This window comes from Lepidochelys olivacea (assembly GCF_965140295.1).
Source record: "Lepidochelys olivacea isolate rLepOli2 genome assembly, chromosome: 6".
Classification (NCBI taxonomy): Eukaryota; Metazoa; Chordata; order Testudines; family Cheloniidae; genus Lepidochelys; species Lepidochelys olivacea.
In genome coordinates, this window is record NC_140416.1 from 73,615,618 (window position 1) to 73,639,212 (window position 23,595).

General features: G+C 41.3%; 1 protein-coding gene and 1 long non-coding RNA gene across 5 annotated transcripts in view; one reads left to right on the forward strand and one right to left on the reverse strand.

The window, feature by feature from the left end:
• Window positions 1-23,595, reverse strand: part of CDIN1 (CDAN1 interacting nuclease 1) — a 255,758-nt gene that overhangs the window by 64,832 nt on the left and 167,331 nt on the right. For 3 of the 4 annotated variants that reach the window (XM_084631996.1, XM_084631990.1, XM_084631991.1), the window contains one exon: window positions 3,742-4,556. The exons of the other annotated variant lie outside the window; for it this stretch is intronic. In XM_084631996.1, coding sequence (XP_084488122.1) covers window positions 4,421-4,556 — 136 coding nt within the window. In that variant the 3' untranslated portion in view covers window positions 3,742-4,420. Of the gene's footprint in view, window positions 1-3,741; window positions 4,557-23,595 lie in introns of those variants that run through there. 4 annotated transcript variants of the gene reach the window in all.
• The window catches only part of LOC311522540, an 81,921-nt gene that overhangs the window by 51,727 nt on the left and 6,599 nt on the right, over window positions 1-23,595 (forward strand). The window lies entirely within an intron of this gene.

The following is a 23,595-nucleotide window of genomic DNA, read 5'->3' on the forward strand; positions in this document are numbered from 1 at the left end:
GCCAGAGTCTCTCCTCCAGTACTGTCCCCTTTTATAAAGGGACCAGGGTCTAATTGCAGATGACCTATTGAGAATTACTCCAACACGGTTGTTATTTCAGCTGGCACAAAGTTTGCAGAACCAGCTCCTATGCCAACCATTTATTAAAGGAGGAAAGGGCAGTTAGAGGGGCAGAGAGGAGTTGGGCTCAATTCCGTCAATTCTCAGCAGGCATATGGTTTTCTAGGAACCATAGCTAACACTGCTTATTTAGAGCAGTCTCTAGGCTGCCAAAGCAGCTGCAGCTTGAGAATCAGGTCGCTGTAACTGACCCTTGGATGGTCCTTGGTTCTGTGCTGAGCAAAGCATCCTCAAGCTGAGTAAGGACTGCAGAATCATATCTTTTCATTTTTAATAACTGAAATCTTAATTTTGACCATACATATTTTCTCACAGCCAAGATAGTTTTCAACAGAAACTTTCTTCCATATAGCTAAGACCCATTAGATAAGTATAGGATTTACCATATTGGATCATGCCATTGTTCCATCGACTCCATCATCAGCACCTGGAAGTGACCTATATGTGACACTTCAGAGGGAGGTAAAACCTCACCCGCTGCACTCAACTAGCTGGGGAATGCTGTACATGGAGATCTGGGTCATTTCCACCAAAATTAAATTATAATTATGAAACATTCTGCATTATATGGTAGTTTGGCCTGAATGCACACAGGATATGAAATAAAGATAGCGTTTTTCAGCCACAGAACTTTCATCAGAAGCCATCTGTAGAGACAAAAGTAATGAGTAGAGAAAGGGGTATTCAAATGGGAAAAGGACTAATGAGAGGCTTTTGGACCACAAATAAGAACTGGCTATACAATATGGAAAACAAAGAAGGAAGGATGAAAAAGGATATGGAAAGAACTATGAAGTGCCTTGTTAAATAAGAAGAGATGGCAAATCAATTACACGAAGAGGTGTACAGAGAGGGCAAGGTAAGGGAATTAAGAAGTAGCAAGAGTAAGTAAATACAATAAAACAAGAAACAAAGTATTAATTTACTGTGCACATACTTGAAGTGAAATAGTGACAAGGTATCAACAGGTTTAAAATATATGCACCTGGCGGTTCACCTTTCCATGTAGCCCAGATTTTTACTATTTACACCAAGCTTTTTGGTTTTGAGCTGGCTTTAGAGGAACTATTATTTATCCCGAGAATGCAGGAAAGATAATTAGTTTGTTCTGTTTAACCCAGACTCTGTCATTTTCAGCGTGACCTGTATGCCTGTGTGCCATTCCTGCTGGACCAGGAAGTTTTACTTCCATATTGAACTCATTGCACACAATCGTATCAATTTCTAAGGCTTGGAGCAGGCAGTATTACAGCGTTTGTAAGAGCAGATGCTTGATAAGTCTATATATGCCAGTGAGACCATCATTCAGTTTTATGCACACTTCTGTTTTCTGGCTTGGCATAATTCATTAGCACCACTGCAGCATACTCCATAGAATTGGATTTGGCTGCAGTGCTAAGGTTCTAATGACGATAGCATTGTAAAAAAAGCAGTAGTTTCTCCTTTTTATTCTTAGAATTGATATTTACATCTGATAAACTGAGAAAATACACAGAGAACATTTACAACATACAAGTAGGAATAACAATGCGGTTTTATTTTTTTAATGTTTTGTACTTACCATTTAAAATGGTGGCACACAGTATAATAAGGTTTGTGATAGCAAGGCTTGCTAGGACAGCACATGCAATTGGAATTAGCAGAGCACATACGTTTTTATGGCTTATTTCATCAGCATTTGAATACACAGATTTTAAGAGGGTCAATATATAAAGGAATGGTCCAAGCTCTGATTAAGGACTCCACTATTGCCTTTCAAGCTGTTACACTGCAGCATCAGGTAGGGGAAAAACAAACAAATACTGTACAAGCATAACCTTATTTTTATTTGTGCACCCTCAACATTGTTATATTTGTTTTTATATTAAACAAATTAAAGATTCAATGAGGGCTGAACAGAATTTTCAACATCTGTGTAGATAAATGTAATTTATTCAAAAAGAAAAAGTAGTACAGGGCATCTTGTAAAGATTGTTTGAAATGATTTCATACAACACAATGCACAGACATTAGCTAAAATAGATTCAGTTTTGTCCTTAAAACCTGCTTCATGTAGGCAGTTATTGCTTTGAGTTTCTAATGGAACAATGGTTGATTATTACTTTCTTTTTTTCTATTCTTGATTTTACACATGCTACTAACCTAAACCAGAGTTGTATGTCCCAGGGGCAGTTGCACCCTAAATGTTGCTTCTGTGTAGCCTTAGGAGGTACACTCTGCAGATTGCTTCTGCCTATCTTTATGTGCAGACTCATAAAGCCTATCAGGTAAAAATAAAGTAAGTGTAATAGTTGAAACATAAATGAGTTACAAGTGTTTGGAAAAAAAAAAGGATTCATTGAAAATTGGTATTTCTAAAGTAACATTCAGAAACAGTAAGATAATCTTTGCCATGTAGGTAACTCATGGTATTGTGGCAACGCTAGTGTACTCTTGCCTGTACAGCAAAGGATGTATCAATACTATTAAAGCTATTTTTTCCTAGAGGAAAAAAAAAAAAAGAAGGGATTTCTAAATTGGCCGTATAAACAAAATTCATGCTAAAACTTGGCACAAAGTTCAGTATAAAAGTGAGATTTGAAAGTTTGTTTTAAAATAAGCTGTGTAGTTGTTTTAAAGTTAAAAAAGTGGTTTCATACACTTTCTTTGCATCTCTTACTTTGGATTGAAAATTTGTGCACAATTTCAAAATATTACAGACCCCAAACAGCTTCTCTGTTGAGATTCTGAGAGCTTCTGTTACTCAAGAGAAGCTGAGTATGCAACTCAACTTCCTATTCTGAGAGGAATTTCCCTTTGGGAGTGGTAGTTTTATGAGACTTCTTATCAAATCCCCTTCCCAAAATGGAGTCTATAGCTTTGTTTGGCTCTTGTGATTGGTTAGAGAAGAGATGTTCAGCATTTGTGGTGTTTCTATCAGCTTCCTCAAAAATTAATTTTTTCCCTGGCTGACTGTTAGGAAGGAAAGGGTCTTAAAAAGGCTACCAGCCCAAAGAGATGTCTTGTCTGACCATCTCTTAGCTGTGAGAGCAGAAGTTAGGCTGAACACGACCCCTCTTTTCTGTGGTGATGAGTGTAAAAAGACGACGAGAAAGGAGCCCTCACAATTTCTATAATGGTGGAAGCCCACCGCCATCTCTAGACACTTCCAGCCTTGGCAGTTCCATCAGGAAGAAGAGAATAGGAAACAATAGCACTCAGGAGATGGTGTGCTTATTTAGATGAATTCTCCATCCAACAAATCCAGTAGGAAGCAGTGTTTACCTTTTGGTTCTCTCCTTGCACACCAGGCTGATACTCTCAGAATACATCAACCAGGTACAAAGTTTTATACACGGTCTTCTTGGATTTCACGTGCCAGAAAACTGCACATCATGAGGCCTACGCAGATCTACTCAAATTATTTGCTTAAAATCAACCAAGGAAAAGATCCATCAGTAGAGATTTCTAGGATATGCCAAAAATGCTGAAAGAGGTCAATGTGCTTTACCAATTATTTTTAATACTTTTTAAGGTACACATTAGTATGCACCACACATTTTCCCAAATATATATATATATATATACACACACACAAGATAAATGCTGACTCTTTTTAAGGAAAAATATTTTTAAAAAATTGAATGTCAGATTCTTTTGTTTTTAAGCAAACATTTACAAATGAGGAAATTCATGCACCAATCATTATATTAGAATAATAGTAGCTGTCTGGCTTAATGCTACAAAAGCCAGGAAATTCAGAGTGCAAACAAGGCATTAAAGATGATGTGATCCTCTTTTACCATATGAATTGCACCAAGTGACACAATGTGAGTGTTAAGTAGGGAGTTTCAGCCTTAACCAAATTTCCTGGCTTGTGTGTGTGTTTGAGCCAGATCTTTAATATTTAACGAAGTTATGTGAGAGAAAACAGAAAGCACTTTCTTTAAGATGACTCCATAACACAGGGAGGAGAATTGAAAGTCACACCTTTCAGCCTCCACATTTTTTCTTTTGTTTAGTATGTAAGGAGAAGCCACCCGGAAGGAAGAAAGATTATGACTATCTATAAACTAACTGTTTGACAGAGACAGAACTGCTGATAATGAGTGGGTTGTGTCTGTAGTTTTTGGCTGCTCACAACAGCAGAGGGCTGAGGCAAAACAGAAACTCTTGATATGTTTGTCTAAAGAGGTAGTCGTGTGATCACAGGCAGCAGGAGTTCAGCTGAAGTTCAGGGCAGATGTTGCCAGTAGTTTACAGTGCAGGAAAGTAAAATTGCTTCCGGATTCACCTCTTCCTCCCAATTTCTCTTCCAACATCAGTGTTGAGCCATGCTGTGTCGCAGAGTTACAATATCAGTAGGAAAGCAGTCTTTTAGCAGGATACCACGTTCACGATGGCAGTCCAACTCCTCAATAAATCCATACCAATAGATGACTAATCCAGGACCAAATCTATTACATAATGAGAAGAATATAACATAAAATCACATATACAGAAGAAAAAAAGAGTCCACAGTCCCAGGCCAGGAATGGGTAATTTACATGCATTGTTGATTTTATTCTAAAATTGGAGTTTACCTACATTTAATTTTCAAGATTTTCATTTAATCAGGGTAGAATTGTTTTACATTTAAGTAATATCTGATTCCATGAATAAAAATGCTATTTAGAGTCTTACAGCAAACTGAAATATTTGTTTAGTTCACACTTTTACCATCGTGAACATATAACTAACCAGCCATAAGAACGGACCCCTAAGTGCCTTTGTAATAACATTTAATAACTGTGTGAGACATACAGAAGCCTCTCTTCCCTTGCTCTCCATTTATTTCAGATCTGGACATTTAAGCATTAAAAATACATGGGTTTACATAAAACCTCAGATGATGTGAATTTCAGTACAGTAAAGATCAACAATGATTGAAAATATAATCTCTACAATGAGTAAGTAACTGTTAAAGGCAAAGCACAGTCCATAGAAAGTTTCTACTGCAATGTCTCTAAAACGTGCCTCAGGAATTCCTCAGATATTGCTAACATTGACTGATCCCCACTAGGCACTCTCAGGAAGTAGCCCCATGGACTATTTTACCCATCAGGAAGTTCAGACCTTGAGGCTGGGTTCATAAAGAAGTAATCACTATCAATCATTGTGTACAGCGATATGTTTTGCACATCAGTTTCACGTTTTTCCTACTGAGAGCACTTAATTAAAGGGCAGCACTACTTTTGGTGTAGTGTTGCAGGAATTTTACAGTGAAATCATAAATTATGAATGTTGGGTTAGTAAAAGGATGTCTAAAAACAGAACCACTTTCTGTAGTTTTACATTACAGCAGTCTGTACAATGTTAGGCCAAAAAGCTTTTTCTTTCTGTGATTTATTATATGCTATAGTGAACTTGCCAAAAACGACAGTGGAGGATGAGCTATTAGATACTGTATGTACAAGAAAACGTTCAATAGAATATCATTTAATGGTTTATACACAGAACTGTGCTCAGGACTCACACCAATATGGTATCCAATTTTTGTTGATGTTTAATTATAATAAAAGTGTGTTGGGGGATGCACAATAACTGAAAAGTCCACTTAGCAGACAATAGAAGCTCTCAAAACACTGGGTAGTGCCAGACTGGCTTCATTAGGGTGGTTTCTTTCCAACACTGAACTGAGGAAAACTATTTGATGTGCTCATGTAATGGAACAAACATAAAAGGAAGTAACTCTGTAGATTCCCCCTGCATTTTCAATTAGGTATTGTGTGCTACTTTCCAAAACTGTTGTGTAGTGTTGTTAAGCACCGTTTTACGGCTGCTACCTTCCACCCCAGAGGCGGGTGCATTTCAGTTGCAGAGGAAGCATTCTTCGTACATAGTTTGCATATTAGTTTGGAAAGCTCTGTGATTTTTCAGATGGAAATGCAAGACGTTATTACTGTTACAGATTTAGCCATACTAAAATAGACAGAAAATGAAGTTTCTTTAGAAATGTATTATAGGTCAGATTGTGGCTGGAGTGGAAGAACACAGCACCCTTCTCCTAGCAGTTGCACTCTATAGATGGCCAGCAACATTTGCCATCCCTGTGCTCTCTGGAACATAAGCCTTGCTTTTGGCTAGTGCCCTGTGAGGCGCATGCCGGGCAACAGCCTGCTGTTCCTCACTGTATCAACAAACACAGCTGGCCCAGCCACAGGGGGGAGCAAATTGGTGAGTGTGTTGAGAGATACTGCTGCCTGGTGCTCCCATTAGGGTAGTGAAGCTTCATGCTGTCTCCAATGTAAGGCATTGATTCACTGCCACAATCTGGCCCTAATATTTTTACAGAGAAGTGTGTTCAAACCAATCACTTCAAAGGAATATGTAACTGGGCAGGCAGTAAGTATTCTACCTGAAAGATTTTAAAAACAAACCAGACCAAAAACACATACACCCATAAAGAGAATGCATTGTGCATTTTTAATGGACTGTTTTATGCAAGTCAGAGGCTATGAAACATACATACACGTGGTACTTGTTCATTACTAGAACGTTTGCCAGGTAAAAAAACCCAGTGCTAATGAGCAGCTGCTCTTCCCTAGTGCTTAAGGAAACTTGACTTGTTTCAATCTGCACAACTATCCGAAAACTCATGTGGTAAAAGGCACTTGTCACTGCATATAAACTGTAATTTGTATTTGAAATTACAATTATTCATTAAAATAGATACTTCCAAGCCCACTCAAAAGGGATTGTAAAGCAGCTTCTACTGAACTGTCAGTGCCACAAATTTCAGAGGGGTAGTCGTGTTAGTCTGTATCAGCAAAAACAACGAGGAGTCCTTGTGGCACCTTAGAGACTAACAAATTTATTTGGGCATAAGCTTTTGTGGGCTAAAACCCACTTCATCAGATGCATGGAGTAGAAAATATAGTAAGGAGGTATAAATACACAGCATATGAAAAGATGGGAGTTGCCTTACCAAGTCGGGGGGATCAGTGCTAACGAGCCAATTCAGTTAGGGTGGAAGTGGGCTATTCTCAACAGTTGACAAGAAGGGGTGGAAATAACTTTTGTAGTGCTAATGAGGCCAATGTAATCAAGGTGGCCCATTTCAAACAGTTGACAAGAAGGTGCGAGTATCAGCAGGGGAAAATTAGTTTTTGTAGTGACCCATCCACTCCCAGTCTTTATTCAGGCCTAATTTGATGGTGTCCAGTTTTCAAATTAATTCCAGTTCTGCAGTTTCTTGTTGAAGTCTGTTTCTGAAGTTTTTTTGTTGAAGAATTGCCACTTTTAAGTCTGTTATTGAGTGTCCAGGGAGACTGAAGTGTTCTCCTACTGTTTTTTGAATGTTGATGTCAGATTTGTGTCCATTTATTCTTTTGCATAGACACTCTCCACTTTGGCCAATATACATGGCAGAGAGGCATTGCTGGTACATGATGGCATATATCACATTGGTAGATGTGCAAGTGAATGAGCCCCTGATGGTGTGGCTGATGTGGTTAGGTCCTATGATGGTGTCCCTTGAATAGATATGCAGACAGAATTCGCACTGGGGTTTGTTGCAGGATTTGGTTCCAAACCCATCTGGTTCCAAACCCTGCAACAAGTCCACAAAAGCTTGTGCCCAAATACATTTGTTAGTCTCTAAGGTGCCACAAGGACTCCTCGTTGTTAGTGCCACAAATGACACTTTTCATTATATTGGCTGCAACTAGCAACAGGTTCAGAAATGCGAATTCTGATGAAAAACTTTATTTTTAAGGGTGTCCAGTGAGTCAATTGCAGGTTCCTGGCTTTAGTTAATCAGTGAAATTATTCCCTCAATCCTATATTAGACCTTTATTCGCTAACTAGTTCTGCCCAGGCTATATCTTTTCATAATATTGGTATAATCCTGTATATTATGACTGTGTATCAGAGATAGCATATGTATGATCAGATACAAGCCATACTGTATTAAAAAATGACTTAAGTGGAGCACTTAAAACCAAAATTAACTTGTTGGCACAGTAAGCATTTGCCACTGACTATGAGGAGCCCCTGCTGCTAAGAGCTAATTTCTCTTTCATTAACACACAGAGCTGGCAAATCTCAAACAATGCCAGTGGTTAATTACAGTTGCCTTAATTTGAAAAGACGTTTAACCTTTTTTATGTAGAGGATGGGGCATGGAAGTGCAAGCAAGGAGCAAGAACCACCCTTTTTAATTTGACTCCTTCCGAAGTTGTACATGTGACACTGTGGAGACTGAAACGCAACACTGCAAATTAGAGAGTCAGGCTAAAAACTTATTTATAGATTAATAACAACATTTAATACATTGGAGACTAACCTTCCTTGCAGGGCCAATGCTGAGAACTTCGGTTTACACAGAACTAGTTCAAATGACAGAGAGCTTGCTCTGCATGCCACAGGAAGTGGGACCAACCTGGCAATTCTGAGAAAAATCTTCAGAATACAAAGCAAAAGATGGTTTTACAGTCACTGTATAGGACTCCATCAGGAATACTGTATGCAATACAGGTCACTATACCACAGGAAGGATATTAATTTTTTGAGAAGGTGCAGCTCAGGGCAACAAAGAAGAAATCAGCTCTTAAGGAGCTAGGCGCAGAATCCTACAGACTTTGCTTTTGCCCAGTAGAACTGTGTAAACCTCCAGTTTTGGTTAACAGGTACTCCTGTGAATCTTCTCTTCAGTTTTTGTCATAAATATAAAGGGAAGGGTAAACCCCTTTGAAATCCCTCCTGGCCAGGGGAAAGCTCCTCTCACCTGTAAAGGGTTAAGAAGCTAAAGGTAACCTCGCTGGCACCTGACCAAAATGACCAATGAGGAGACAAGATACTTTCAAAAGCTGGGAGGAGGGAGAGAAACAAAGGTTTTGTGTGTCTGTCTGTAGTCGTCTTGGCCGGGGACAGAACAGGAATGGAGTCTTAGAACTTTTAGTAAGTAATCTAGCTAGGTATGTGTTAGATTATGATTTCTTTAAATGGCTGAGAAAAGAATTGTGCTGAATAGAATAACTATTTCTGTCTGTGTATCTTTTTTATAACTTAAGGTTTTGCCTAGAGGGGTTCTCTATGTTTTTGAATCTAATTACCCTGTAAGATATATACCATCCTGATTTTACAGGGGGGATTTCTTTATTTCTATTTACTTCTATTTTTTATTAAAAGTCTTCTTGTAAAACACTGAATGCTTTTTCATTGTTCTCAGATCCAAGGGTTTGGGTTTGTGGTCACCTATGCAAATTGGTGAGGCTTTTTATCCAACATTTCCCAGGAAAGGGGGGGTGCAAGTGTTGGGAGGATTGTTCATTGTTCTTAAGATCCAAGGGTCTGGGTCTGTAGTCACCTAGGCAAATTGGTGAGGCTTTTTACCAAACCTTGTCCAGGAAGTGGGGTGCAAGGTTTTGGGAAGTATTTTGGGGGGAAGGACGCGTCCAAACAGCTCTTCCCCAGTAACCAGTATTAGTTTGGTGGTGGTAGCGGCCTGTCCAAGGGGTAATATTTTGTACCTTGGGGAAGTTTTGACCTAAGCTGGTAAAGATAAGCTTAGGAGGTTTTTCATGCAGGTCCCCACATCTGTACCCTAGAGTTCAGAGTGGGGGAGGAACCTTGACATGGTGGCACAGTGGTGGGATTAACCTGAAATCATTTTGAGATCCAGTTGAGATTTTTTGAACTAGAAATACAGATTTTAAAAAGGAATTTTTAGGAAGTCCAGAAGGCAGCTTTGAAACTGAAAGCAGCTTGGTTTCTCTCTGCTTTGTGGCCAAGCAGAGACAAAAGGGGATTATCTTGTGAATTGCAGATTTTCTTTGCCTGGAGGCAGGGTACTTAACTCCTGCAGGGAAATTCACAGTCTTCCAACCCAGAGGTTTTTTTTTTTTTCTCTTTTCTTCCTAAAAGTAAATAGGGGGTGTGTGCTCTACCCATTTGCCTGGAGACAAAAGTGGCAGGGTTTTTTTTTAGGATTTTGATTTTTTTTTTTTTTTTTTTGTTTTACAAGGAGCACAGGTTTGAAAAGAAATTTTTTTCTTCTTTGGGCTGGGTAAGCAGGTTTCCAAGTAGTTGGAGGTTTTTTGCTTTAATTTGGGCCCAGAGCAGAGACAAGGGAATTGTCTTTTTCTGTAGGCTGACAATCACTATCAGAGAATAGGTATTCTATTCCAGCACAGCAAAATTTTACAGCCAAGTTTTGTTTGTTTATTTCTAAACCTCGGGTGTAAAGTTAGTTAAAAACAGAGAGGTTAGAATGGCCAAATCCTCAGCTCGACTACAGCTGGAATTAGCCAAATTTCAGGCTGAGGAAAAACAAAGGGAACATGAAAGACAGATAGAACTCATGCAGCTGAAGAAGGAACAAGAAAGGGAGGCAGAACAACACCAAGAGGCTGCCCACAAGAGGGAAATGGAGGCAAGGAAGCATGTGGAGGAGGAGAGGGAAAAAGAGAGGAAGCATGTGGAGGAGGAGAAGGAAAAAGAGAGGAAGCATGTGGAGGAGATGGAGAGGATAAAGGCCCAGCAGAATATACCAACAAACCCTAGCAATCCTTCTCCAGGTACCACTTCCCATCCCAGAAAGTTCCCCACCTACAAGGCAGGTGATGATACTGAGGCCTTCTTAGAAAACTTCGAAAGGGCCTGCCTTGGGTACAACATCTCTACTGACCAATACATGGTAGAGCTGAGGCCGCAGCTCAGTGGACCCTTAGCTGAGGTGGCAGCTGAAATGCCTAAAGAACACATGAACAAGTATGAACTGTTTAAATCCAAGGCGAGAGTCAGAATGGGGATAACACCCGAGCAGTCTCGTCGGAGGTTCAGAGCCCTAAGGTGGAAACCAGACATGTCATTTACCCGACATGCCTACCACATTGTAAAACATTGGGATGCCTGGATATCAGGAGCAAGTGTTGAATCTCCAGTAAATTTGCCCTTCCTAATGCAAATGGAACAATTCTTAGAGGGTGTTCCTGAGGAAATAGAAAGATACATCCTAGATGGGAAACCCAAAACTGTAATTGAGGCAGGAGAGATTGGAGCCAGATGGGTGGAGGTGGCAGAGAAGAAGAAAACTGGTCGCAGTTGGAGCGGAGACCAGAAGGGACCACCCCAGACCACACCCTATTACCGGGGGCCGCCCAAAGCCCCACCTACCTCCCAAAGAACCCTCCAGACCCCTTATCGTCCCACCACCCCGTTCTCCAGCAACCCTCCTCGCCCCAGTGACCCGTCAGCTGGACGATGTTTTAAGTGTAACGAGCTGGGGCATGTAAAGGCCAACTGCCCCAAGAACCCCAACAGATTACAGTTCATTGCACCGGAATCACACCAGAGGTCCACAGGCCCAGATACCTCCCAGATACCCTTGGAGCGGAGGGAAACTGTGAGTGTGGGCGGGAAGAAGGTCACCGCGTGGAGGGACACCGGAGCACAAGTGTCAGCTATCCATGCTTCCTTAGTGGACCCCAATTTAATCAACCCAGAGATCCAAGTGACGATTCAACCCTTCAAGTCCAACTCTTTCAATTTGCCTACAGCCAAGTTGCCTGTCCAGTACAAGGGCTGGTCAGGAATGTGGACTTTTGCAGTCTATGATGATTATCCCATCCCCATGCTGTTGGGGGAAGACTTGGCCAATCATGTGAAGCAGGCCAAGAGGGTGGGAATGGTCACCCGCAACCAGGCTAAACAAGCCGTGAGGCCTAGCTCTGTTCCGGAAACTTCTATCAGGACCCAGTCAGAGGTGATGGACCTGGACCCCAGGCCAATGTCTGCAACAGCAGTAGTGGATCCAGTCCCAGAGACCCAGACGGAACCAGTCCCAGAACCGGAACCAGCCGAACAACCAACACCAGACCCCGTGTCAGCACTGAATCCAGTACTTGCAACCTCAACACCAGAGGGCCCCACCGAACCTGAACTGGCAGCAGCCGATAACCCTACACAAGAGGCTCAGCCGGAGCCTGAATCCCAACATAGTACACCAGCGGAGAGCGGTTCACAGTCAACAGAAACAGCTCCATCCCCTATATCGCTTCCAGAGGGACCAAGCCTAGGTCCACAATCCCATGAGGAACTGATGTCTCCAGCATCAAGGGAACAGTTCCAGACCGAACAGGAAGCAGATGAAAGCCTCCAGAGAGCTTGGACGGCGGCACGGAGCAACCCACCGCCTCTCAGCTCTTCTAATCGATCCAGGTTTGTTGTAGAAAGAGGACTTTTATACAAGGAAACTCTTTCTGGGGGACACCAGGAAGACTGGCATCCTCAGAGACAGTTGGTAGTTCCAACTAAATACCGGGCCAAGCTCTTGAGCTTAGCCCATGATCACCCTAGTGGCCATGCTGGGGTGAACAGGACCAAAGACCGTTTGGGGGGGTCATTCCACTGGGAGGGAATGGGCAAGGATGTTTCTACCTATGTCCAGTCTTGTGAGGTGTGCCAAAGAGTGGGAAAACCCCAAGACCAGGTCAAAGCTCCTCTCCAGCCACTCCCCATCATTAAAGTTCCATTTCAGCGAGTAGCTGTGGATATTCTGGGTCCTTTTCCGAAAAAGACACCCAGAGGAAAGCAGTACATACTGACTTTCATGGATTTTGCCACCCGATGGCCGGAAGCAGTAGCTCTAAGCAACACCAGGGCTAAAAGTGTGTGCCAGGCACTAGCAGACATTTTTGCCAGGGTAGGTTGGCCCTCCGACATCCTCACAGATGCAGGGACTAGTTTCCTGGCAGGAACTATGAAAAACCTTTGGGAAGCTCATGGGGTAAATCACTTGGTTGCCACTCCTTACCATCATCAAACAAATGGCATGGTGGAGAAGTTTAATGGAACTTTGGGGGCCATGATACGTAAATTCGTAAATGAGCACTCCAATGATTGGGACCTAGTATTGCAGCAGTTGCTCTTTGCCTACAGAGCTGTACCACATCCCAGTTTAGGGTTTTCCCCATTTGAACTTGTATATGGCCGTGAGGTTAAGGGGCCATTGCAGTTGGTGAAGCAGCAATGGGAGGGATTTACACCTTCTCCAGGAACTAACATTCTGGACTTTGTAACCAACCTACAAAACACCCTCCGAACCTCTTTAGCCCTTGCTAGAGAAAACTTACAGGATGCTCAAAAAGAGCAAAAAGCCTGGTATGATAAACATGCCAGAGAGCGTTCCTTCAAAGTAGGAGACCAGGTCATGGTCTTAAAGGCACTCCAGGCCCATAAAATGGAAGCATCATGGGAAGGGCCATTCACGGTCCAGGAGCGCCTGGGAGCTGTTAATTATCTCATAGCATTCCCCACCTCCAACCGAAAGCCTAAGGTGTACCATATTAATTCTCTAAAGCCCTTTTATTCCAGAGAATTAAAGGTTTGTCAGTTTACAGCCCAGGGAGGAGACGACGCTGAGTGGCCTGAAGGTGTTTACTACGAAGGGAAATGTGCTGGTGGTGTGGAAGAGGTGAACCTCTCCATGACCCTTGGGCGTATGCAGCGACAGCAGATCCAGGAGCTGTGCACTAGCTACGCGCCAACGTTCTCAGCCACCCCAGGACTGACTGAACGGGCATACCACTCCATTGACACAGGTAATGCTCACCCAATTAGGGTCCAACCTTACCGGGTGTCTCCTCAAGCTAAAACTGCTATAGAACGGGAGATCCAGGATATGTTACAGATGGGTGTAATCCGCCCCTCTGAAAGTGCATGGGCATCTCCAGTGGTTCTAGTTCCCAAACCAGATAGGGAAATACGTTTTTGCGTGGACTACCGTAAGCTAAATGCTGTAACTCGCCCAGACAACTATCCCATGCCACGCACAGATGAACTATTAGAGAAACTGGGAAGGGCCCAGTTCATCTCTACCTTGGACTTAACCAAGGGGTACTGGCAGGTACCGCTAGATGAATCTGCCAAGGAAAGGTCAGCCTTCATCACACATCTCGGGCTGTATGAATTTAATGTACTCCCTTTCGGGCTGCGAAATGCACCCGCCACTTTCCAAAGACTTGTAGATGGTCTCCTAGCGGGATTAGGAGAATATGCAGTCGCCTACCTTGACATGTGGCCATATTTTCGGATTCCTGGGCAGACCACCTGGAACATCTACAAAAAGTCCTTGAGCGCATAAGGGAGGCAGGACTAACTGTTAAGGCTAAGAAGTGTCAAATAGGCCTAAACAGAGTGACTTACCTTGGACACCAGGTGGGTCAAGGAACTATCAGCCCCCTACAGGCCAAAGTGGATGCTATCCAAAAGTGGCCTGTCCCAAAGTCAAAGAAACAGGTTCAATCCTTCTTAGGCTTGGCCGGTTATTACAGACGATTTGTACCGCACTACAGCCAAATCGCTGCCCCACTGACAGACCTAACCAAAAAGAAACAGCCAAATGCTGTTCAGTGGACCGGAAAGTGTCAGAAGGCCTTTAACAAGCTTAAAGCGACACTCATGTCTGACCCTGTACTAAGGGCCCCAGACTTTGACAAACCGTTCCTAGTAACCACAGATGCATCCGAGCGTGGTGTGGGAGCAGTTTTAATGCAGAAAGGACCTGATCAAGAATTCCACCCTGTAGTGTTTCTCAGCAAAAAACTGTCTGAGAGGGAAAGCAACTGGTCAGTCACTGAAAAAGAATGTTATGCCATTGTCTACGCTCTGGAAAAGCTACGCCCATATGTTTGGGGACGGCGTTTCCACCTGCAAACCGACCATGCTGCACTAAAGTGGCTTCACACCGTCAAAGAAACTAACAGAAAACTTCTTCGGTGGAGTTTAGCTCTCCAAGATTTTGATTTCGACATCCAACACATCTCAGGAGCTTCTAACAAAGTGGCTGATGCACTCTCCCGTGAAAGTTTCCCAGAATCAACTGGTTAAAATCGTCCTTGAGATGTGGAAAATATTGTTAGTCTTTATGTACTTGGTAGTATATTTAGAGATGCATGTGTCTTATTAACTCTGTTTTCCTAGAGCTCCAGGAAGAAATCCCAGCCAGTGTTTCACCCTAGCTGAGATTTGGGGGGCGTGTCATAAATATAAAGGGAAGGGTAAACCCCTTTGAAATCCCTCCTGGCCAGGGGAAAGCTCCTCTCACCTGTAAAGGGTTAAGAAGCTAAAGGTAACCTCGCTGGCACCTGACCAAAATGACCAATGAGGAGACAAGATACTTTCAAAAGCTGGGAGGAGGGAGAGAAACAAAGGTTTTGTGTGTCTGTCTGTAGTCGTCTTGGCCGGGGACAGAACAGGAATGGAGTCTTAGAACTTTTAGTAAGTAATCTAGCTAGGTATGTGTTAGATTATGATTTCTTTAAATGGCTGAGAAAAGAATTGTGCTGAATAGAATAACTATTTCTGTCTGTGTATCTTTTTTGTAACTTAAGGTTTTGCCTAGAGGGGTTCTCTATGTTTTTGAATCTAATTACCCTGTAAGATATATACCATCCTGATTTTACAGGGGGGATTTCTTTATTTCTATTTACTTCTATTTTTTATTAAAAGTCTTCTTGTAAAACACTGAATGCTTTTTCATTGTTCTCAGATCCAAGGGTTTGGGTTTGTGGTCACCTATGCAAATTGGTGAGGCTTTTTATCCAACATTTCCCAGGAAAGGGGGGGTGCAAGTGTTGGGAGGATTGTTCATTGTTCTTAAGATCCAAGGGTCTGGGTCTGTAGTCACCTAGGCAAATTGGTGAGGCTTTTTACCAAACCTTGTCCAGGAAGTGGGGTGCAAGGTTTTGGGAAGTATTTTGGGGGGAAGGACGCGTCCAAACAGCTCTTCCCCAGTAACCAGTATTAGTTTGGTGGTGGTAGCGGCCTGTCCAAGGGGTAATATTTTGTACCTTGGGGAAGTTTTGACCTAAGCTGGTAAAGATAAGCTTAGGAGGTTTTTCATGCAGGTCCCCACATCTGTACCCTAGAGTTCAGAGTGGGGGAGGAACCTTGACAGTTTTGTTTCACAGTAGTTCACACCCTGTAAATCCCAAGTGCAAGCTAACCCCAAAACTCAACATGAAACTAGTTTTGCCTGTTTTTATGAAGCTCAATTTTTTTTTAAAAACAAATATTGGCTGACTTTTCAAACTTGAAAGGAAACAGAAAAAACAGCTGAGTATTAGCTAGTTTGGGTTTTTGTTATAAACATTTTGAATAGTTCCACATAGAAGAAAACTCAGTGGCAAGACTATTTCATATGAAGGTAATAAACATATTAAATATGCTATCAGAGAGTGGGCCTCATTGAGGCCTTTTGAACACACAGATGAATTAGGTTTCAGAGTAGCAGTCGTGTTAGTCTGTATTCGCAAAAAGAAAAGGAGTACTTGTGGCACCTTAGAGACTAACCAATTTATTTGAGCATAAGCTTTCGTGAGCTACAGCTCACTTCATCGGATGCTTTCGGTGGAAAATACAGTGGGGAGATTTACAGATGAATTAGTTTATCTTAAATCAGTTTTTAAACAGATAGTTAGCCTAGTGTAAAACCCTCTGTATACACTCTTAGGGCATGTCTATACTACAAAATTAGGTTGAATTTATAGAAGTCGGTTTTTTAGAAATCGGTTTTATATATTCGAGTGTGTGTGGCCCCACAGAAAATGCTCTAAGTGCATTAACTCGGCGGAGTGGTTCCACAGTACCGAGGCCAGAGTCGACTTCCAGAGCGTTGCACTGTGGGTAGCTATCCCACAGTTCCCGCAGTCTCCGCTGCCCATTGGAATTCTGGGTTGAGATCCCAATGCCTGATGGGGCTAAAACATTGTCGCGGGTGATTCTGGGTACATATCGTCAGGCCCCCGTTCCCTCCCTCCCTCCATGAAAGCAAGGGCAGACAATTGTTTCGCGCCTTTTTTCCTGAGTTACCTGTGCAGACGCCATACCACGGCAAGCATGGAGCCCGCTCAGCTCACTGTCACCGTATGTCTCCTGGGTGCTGGCAGACGCGGTACTGCATTGTTACACAGCAGCAGCAACCCATTGCCTTGTGGCAGCAGACGGTGCAATAGGACTGGTAGCCGTCATCGTCATGTCCGAGGTGCTCCTGGTCGCCTGTGTGAGGTCGGCCAGGAGCGCTTGGGCAGACATAGGCGCAGGGACTAAATTTGGAGTGACTTGATCAAGTCATTCTCTTTAGTCCTGCAGTCAGTCCTATTGAACCATCTTATGGTGAGTAGGCAGGTGATACGGATTGCTAGCAGTCCTATTGCATCATCTTCTGCCGAGCAGCCATGAAATGTGGATGGCATGCAGTCCTTCTGCACCGTCTGCTGCCAGCCAAAGATGTAAAAGATAGATGGAGTGGATGAAAACAAGAAATAGACCAGATTTGTTTTGTACTAATTTGCAACCCCCCCCTTTTACCCCCCGTCTAGGGGACTCATTCCTCTAGGTCACACTGCAGTCACTCATAGAGAAGGTGCAGCGAGGTAAATCTAGCCATGTATCAATCAGAGGCCAGACTAACCTCCTTGTTCCAATAAGAACAATAACTTAGGTGCACCATTTCTTATTGGAACCCTCCGTGAAGTCCTGCCTGAAATACTCCTTGATGTAAAGCCACCCCCTTTGTTGATTTTAGCTCCCTGTAAGCCGTGTTGTCAGTCGCCCCTCGCTGCGTCAGAGCAACAGCAAACAATCGTGCATCTGAGTTGAGAGTGCTGTCCAGAGCAGTCACAATGGAGCACTCTGGGATAGTTCCTGGAGCCCAATACCGTTGAATTGTGTCCACAGTACCCCAAATTCGACCCGGCAAGGCCGATTTAAGCGCTAATCCACTTGTCAGGGGTGGAGTAAGGAAATCGATTTTAAGAGCCCTTTAAGTCGAAATAAAGGGCTTCATCGTGTGGACAGGTGCAGGTTTACATCGATTTAAAGCTACTAAATTCGACCTAAGGTCCTAGTGTAGACCAGGGCTTATTTCAGTTTGAGAGTGACTTAAGTGGTTTAGCTTAAACTGATTTCTAATTAATGTAAGATAAATAAGCCAGATTTATATTGATTTGAGAGTGTCCACACAGCCTTTTGCACTGTTTTAACTAAACTGATTATAAAATAAACCTTTAGTTAAACCAATGCAGCTTTCTTTGCATGTCAACAAGCCCTGAGACTTTGAGCTTTGCTCCTAAGAAGGAGGGATTTCACAGGGGTATGGTGAAAAACTAGAAAGGTGGAATTCTGGGAGTAGTGGGGGGAGCAGAAAGCATAGTAAGCCAGATGGTTTCTTCTATTTCCTAAAAATCGTTTATGATCTTTTATTGAAATTTTACATGCACAAATCCTCATTTTAACTCAAGAAATCACATAAAAATCAGCAAAATGTGAATCAGGCTTTAACTTGCCCTTCTGCAGAACCACTTTTGTCCTAGAAAGGAAAAAGACTTATTTATTTATCAAAGTGGTTGAGTGGAATATCACACATTCACTTAAAGACAAACTGTTCTCTAGTAATTGCCTTTTATTCTGGAATGTCTGTGTGGGGTCCATGCTAGCTTCTAAGGATATGCCCAGACATGTGAGCATTGGTAGTTGTGTCTTTCACCATCAAAAAGCCTTGCATGTGGTTTTATGAAAAATGCATTTTCAACACACAGCTCAATACTGAGCAGAAATGTAAAACAGCTTGTAATTGTTTTTAATAACTTTCACTTTATTTATTTATTTAGTCTTAGTTTATTTGTCGTAGGTGGGCTGTATACTACATGTATCCCCAGATAGTAATGTAAATAATTTCTCATTCTGAGAAGCTCTCCTAGTGAAATGTGAGTGTATGTATGTTTATAGCTAATGTACATGTGCATTTATGCATGTGTCTGACTGTGGACAATTAGAATGACAGCAAGGCCAATTGGACTTCATAACTTATTTACTATAAAAGTAAATTATAATAAATAAAAGGTTTTTAAGACAATTTTAACATAGTTCTTTAAAAGCATTGGATTAATATCTATCTATCTATCTCCTGTGCAGTGATGCCTAAAACTTACATCTCTTGTATTCTTATTATTGGAAGGAATTTTGGTGTGGGCCGAGAGTATTCTGATAGATCAACAACTGCAGGCCAGATTCTCAGTTGGTATAAACTGGCATAGCTCCACTTGACTTTCCTACAGGTAGCCCTATTTACACCTGCTGAGATATGGCCTTGCATGTCTTGGCAGGGATTTAATTTCCATTGCACAAGGACTGATTTACTTTTGAATATAAACAAACATGAATATTTTTTAAAATTAAGTTACGGTACCTTTACATAAAAAGGGGAACTTTCAAACTTTGGACATGGTTGAAAGTGACTATATTTTTCTTAAACTTTTTGTAATCCTCTAGTCCATTTGCTGAACCAATCACAAGGCAGCCCATAATTCAAATAGAAGTTACCTTCGAAGTGTCATATAGATTTATATTTTTTGGCTCTACTGAAGTCTGGTTTAAAAAAAAAAAAGGCAGCTATTAGAGTTGTTCTCATGTTAGGCAAAGTCAAATAACCGGAGGATGATATGTGTTCATGTTATAAATCTATCACTAGTCCAACCCTCACAAGGCTACACCTATTCCAGGTCCTGGCTATCTTAAATTACATAATAAATATTCTCACCTTATAAAAATACTTTACAATAAACAAAATATGTTTGGTTTGCAAACACAGCTCAAGGCACAGAACACACTAACTTAATAGGTGCATTAAAGCAAAGGCAAGCTGATGAAGAAAGATCATTTAGGAAACAGGCAGTCATTTGGGAGTGATCAAGCAATGTTGGAAGTCAATGGAAGCTTTGCCATTGACTTCAGTGGGCAATTTAACAATGCATTATGTCTCAAGGTTTGTCCTGCTTCAAGTAAAATTACCAAATCTATTTTATGCAGTCGGGTGAAATTTGACCTATAATGAAGTCAATGGAAAAACACCCATTGACTACAACAGGACCAGGATTTTCTTTTAATGTCTACTAGAAATTTTATTAGTGTCCCCATTTTCAAGGAGGTTATAACTCAGAAATGAAAATTCCTTTGGATTGATAAGGGTGCAGAAATCTCCAATGACTATTGGACACTGATGCAATATACTATGGGAATGTGGAATGTCGGGGCTATCCAGGGAAGGAAGGTGGATGGAGACTAATAGCAGCCCCCAGTGTCCCTGTAGTCACGCCTCTGTTGAATACTATTACATTTTAATGAGCTTTTGTTTACACTAGCAGCCTTTTAGCTGTGTGATAAGGCTCTTAAGGCATCAGTCAAAATTTAGCATTTTTGTTGGCCACATTTAATCAAACTTACAATATGATTTAAATACTTTAGGCATTCTGAGAAATAAAAATAAGCCATGCGATATTTATGTGCATACCAGGAAATATGTTAAAAAGACATTTTAAAATTTACACAGTACAAATCATAAATATGTATTGATAGAATGGACTGATATTGTGTAAGTCACCGTCATTAAAAATATTATAAACACAATTTAACTTTTGGCTGCATAATGCATTTTTAATAAACAAACTGTCAAAATACATTATTCACCTATGGAATTCGTTCAAAGCTGAGAACTGTTCTCTCAGGCAAATAAAAGGATTTTTATAATCTTCAGTGACAGATTTTTTTTAAATAGTTCTCATGGAAATTAACTTTCAAAAGCTATGATTAAATAATATTAAGGTTACACAGATTTTCAAGGATCAAGGCTTGCTAAGTGAAGGCTGACACAGTGAGTGAGAAAGAAAAGGCACGTTGGCTCAAGGACAGTGAGTGTTAAGAAAAATGGTCTTGACTGAACTTTTAATTTCTCTGGCTTACATGGGTTCATGTCAAAACCTAAATTTTACTCAAAAAGACGATTTTCTTCTTGCAAAATCTTTGAGACACTGATCACTGTGTGTGATTTTGCTCATTAAGGGCTTGAGTCAGTAAAGTTTGTGCTGAAGTCCCAATGACTTCAACGTTATGTACAGTACTTGAGGCCTAAGACACTTGGGCCTTGATCCTGTAAGGAGATCTGTGTGAATGCCCCTCTGTGCCTCTACTAAGCTTCTTGCAGTACTGGGGTTTAGGTGATGAGAATGTAAGATAGTACAGACATATTTCTGGGTAATTAAGTGAAGTTCAAAAGAAAACATTTGGGAGCAAGTGGGCCAGTAGAGGTAGCGATCCTCATTGTGCTTGTGTCTAAGTGTGCTTGATTCTGGCCATTCCACTGGCCTTTGGTGGATTATGCCTCACCAATCATACTCATTTTGGAGGATACTAATTATTTCTGCTCTCCTGGCAGTCAGTTCTAATGACCAGTTAGGAGGTTAAGGCTTAGAGCTAAAAAGGGCGCCCCAAAGAAGAGGCAAGCACAGTCCAAGGACTTTATCCACCTAGACTACTGGATTCAGGTTTAAGTGAAAACTCCCTAAAAGAGAAATGTGATGTTCTGTGTATCCTTGTCAGCTCAGGGCACCGTTCCTTAATAAGACAGTTTGGGCATCCCTACTACAGGAGAAGTGGGAGAAGTTAAAAAAACCTAAACAAACTAAAAACAGTAAAAGAGATATAACTAGTTGCACAGATGACAATAGAACTATCAGAAAACTTTCTAAAATGACTTCCAAAAAATTCTGAGCGCTTTCAGTAGAGTATGTGTGTGTGTGTGAGTGCACGCTTTATATTATTCTGTCACATTTATGTATTTAGATTGCAGTCTAAAAGGGACTTCGCACTGAAAGATGTCTTCCAGGGTTCTGCATTTCCTCACTGTACATTTGAAAACACAGTAACATGGGACTTATAAAACAAACCCATCCAAAGGAGCAGCACTTTTCCTTCCTGCCACCCATCAGTTAATTTCCAGTCAGGTGAACTGTCACATGCTTGCCATCCATCTTACCACTCCAAGTTAGACTCTGCAAGAGTTATTTAGTTATTGTCCTTTGAGAAGGTGACTAACGGTTACTCATTGAGTTAAACAATTGTCATATTTATTTTTGAAGAAGCCAAAGTAAACGTATTTGGGGAAGAATAAGATCCTGCCAAATTTCTACTTTCTGATTAAAACCCATACAATAAAACAATGCTTTTTGAGGCTCTTGCTTATTCTGTAGGTTCAGTGAGAAACCTTAATGTCTATTAGTTGCAATGCAAAGACTGCTGATTGAGCTCACTATTGTTTGATTTCTACAAGTTTTAAGCTATATATCTGCATTGAGAGAAGTTATTTTAAACATTTGGTTATGCTTGTAACACTCTTCTTTTAAAGGAATGCCTACCTGTAAACTGCCTCTTATCCTGGGTGACAGAAAACATGAGACAAGGTATTGAATATGGTTAGACTTAGATCCAGGCAGCCAAAAGTGCTGGCCAACTCACATTGCCATTAGGTGATTAATAGTTGTTTATTTTTAAGGCTTGAACTAATAGGCTGTCCTAAAACCAGTGCAAGATGATATCTGAATAATCTGTGAGTGCTTTCTTTTTATGCAGCTGTTGATCAGGCTTCTGTCCTTGCCAGAGTACTAACATGTGCCAAAATTATATTTAACAGGATATTTTGAACTGCTTACCCCATGGTTTATAAAAAAAAACTTGCAAAATTATGCTGCTAATCTGAAAAATTGATCAGCAAATTATGATAGCAAAACATTTCAATAGATGAATGCATTACATGAGTAAATACCCAACTTGCTGAATGCAGTTCCCAGAATCAGCACTGAAGAGGATATTCCATATTAAATATATATAGATAGATATAGATAGATAAACATTTAGAATCCTTACACACGAATATACAATAAAACAAACAATAGAACAGATGAACTAACAAATGGAACACAGCTCGTTTGTGCTTCCAACTTCCCAAATCATAGAATTAGTCCAAGACTGGATAGCAAATCATGCTGAGCAACTTCACACTATGTTCCTTAGCAGTTTAACTGCCAAACATACTATGGCGTATAATTGACAGGCAGAACTATTTTACACTTAAACACAGAATTATGCATAAGCATGAGCCATACAGGTAACAAACTCATGCAAGAAGGGAAAACCAATCTTTATCATCTTCACCTATTTGCCTTATCTGTTCTCCAACTGTGCTGCCCATTACTGTGGCACCACACATCCATCCAGAAGGGAAGCAAATGCCTCCTTCCACGTTGGATATCTTTGCTTCCTTTGGAATCTGTTGGCAGATTTCTGCTGTGTCTGGCATTCTCCCATTTCATTCTGAATGTGTCACCTCCAGTGCCTGGGACTCTCCAGTCTGTCTCCTGTTTGATACGTAATACTCTCCACCAGTGTTTCTCAACCTTTTTGTGCTGGCGACCCCCTTTGGACTTAAAAAAAAAATGTAATCCCCTTACTAAGGCTTGAAAAAATTGTGACCCCCTACCTCAAATATTATTAAGTAAATTATTAATACTCAGGGCCAGCGTTAGGGCGTGGCAAGCAGGACAACTGCCTGGGGCCCCATGCCAAGCTAAGTTACATGCTTCAGCCCGCACCACCCAGGGTTGAAGCATGTAACTTAGTTTC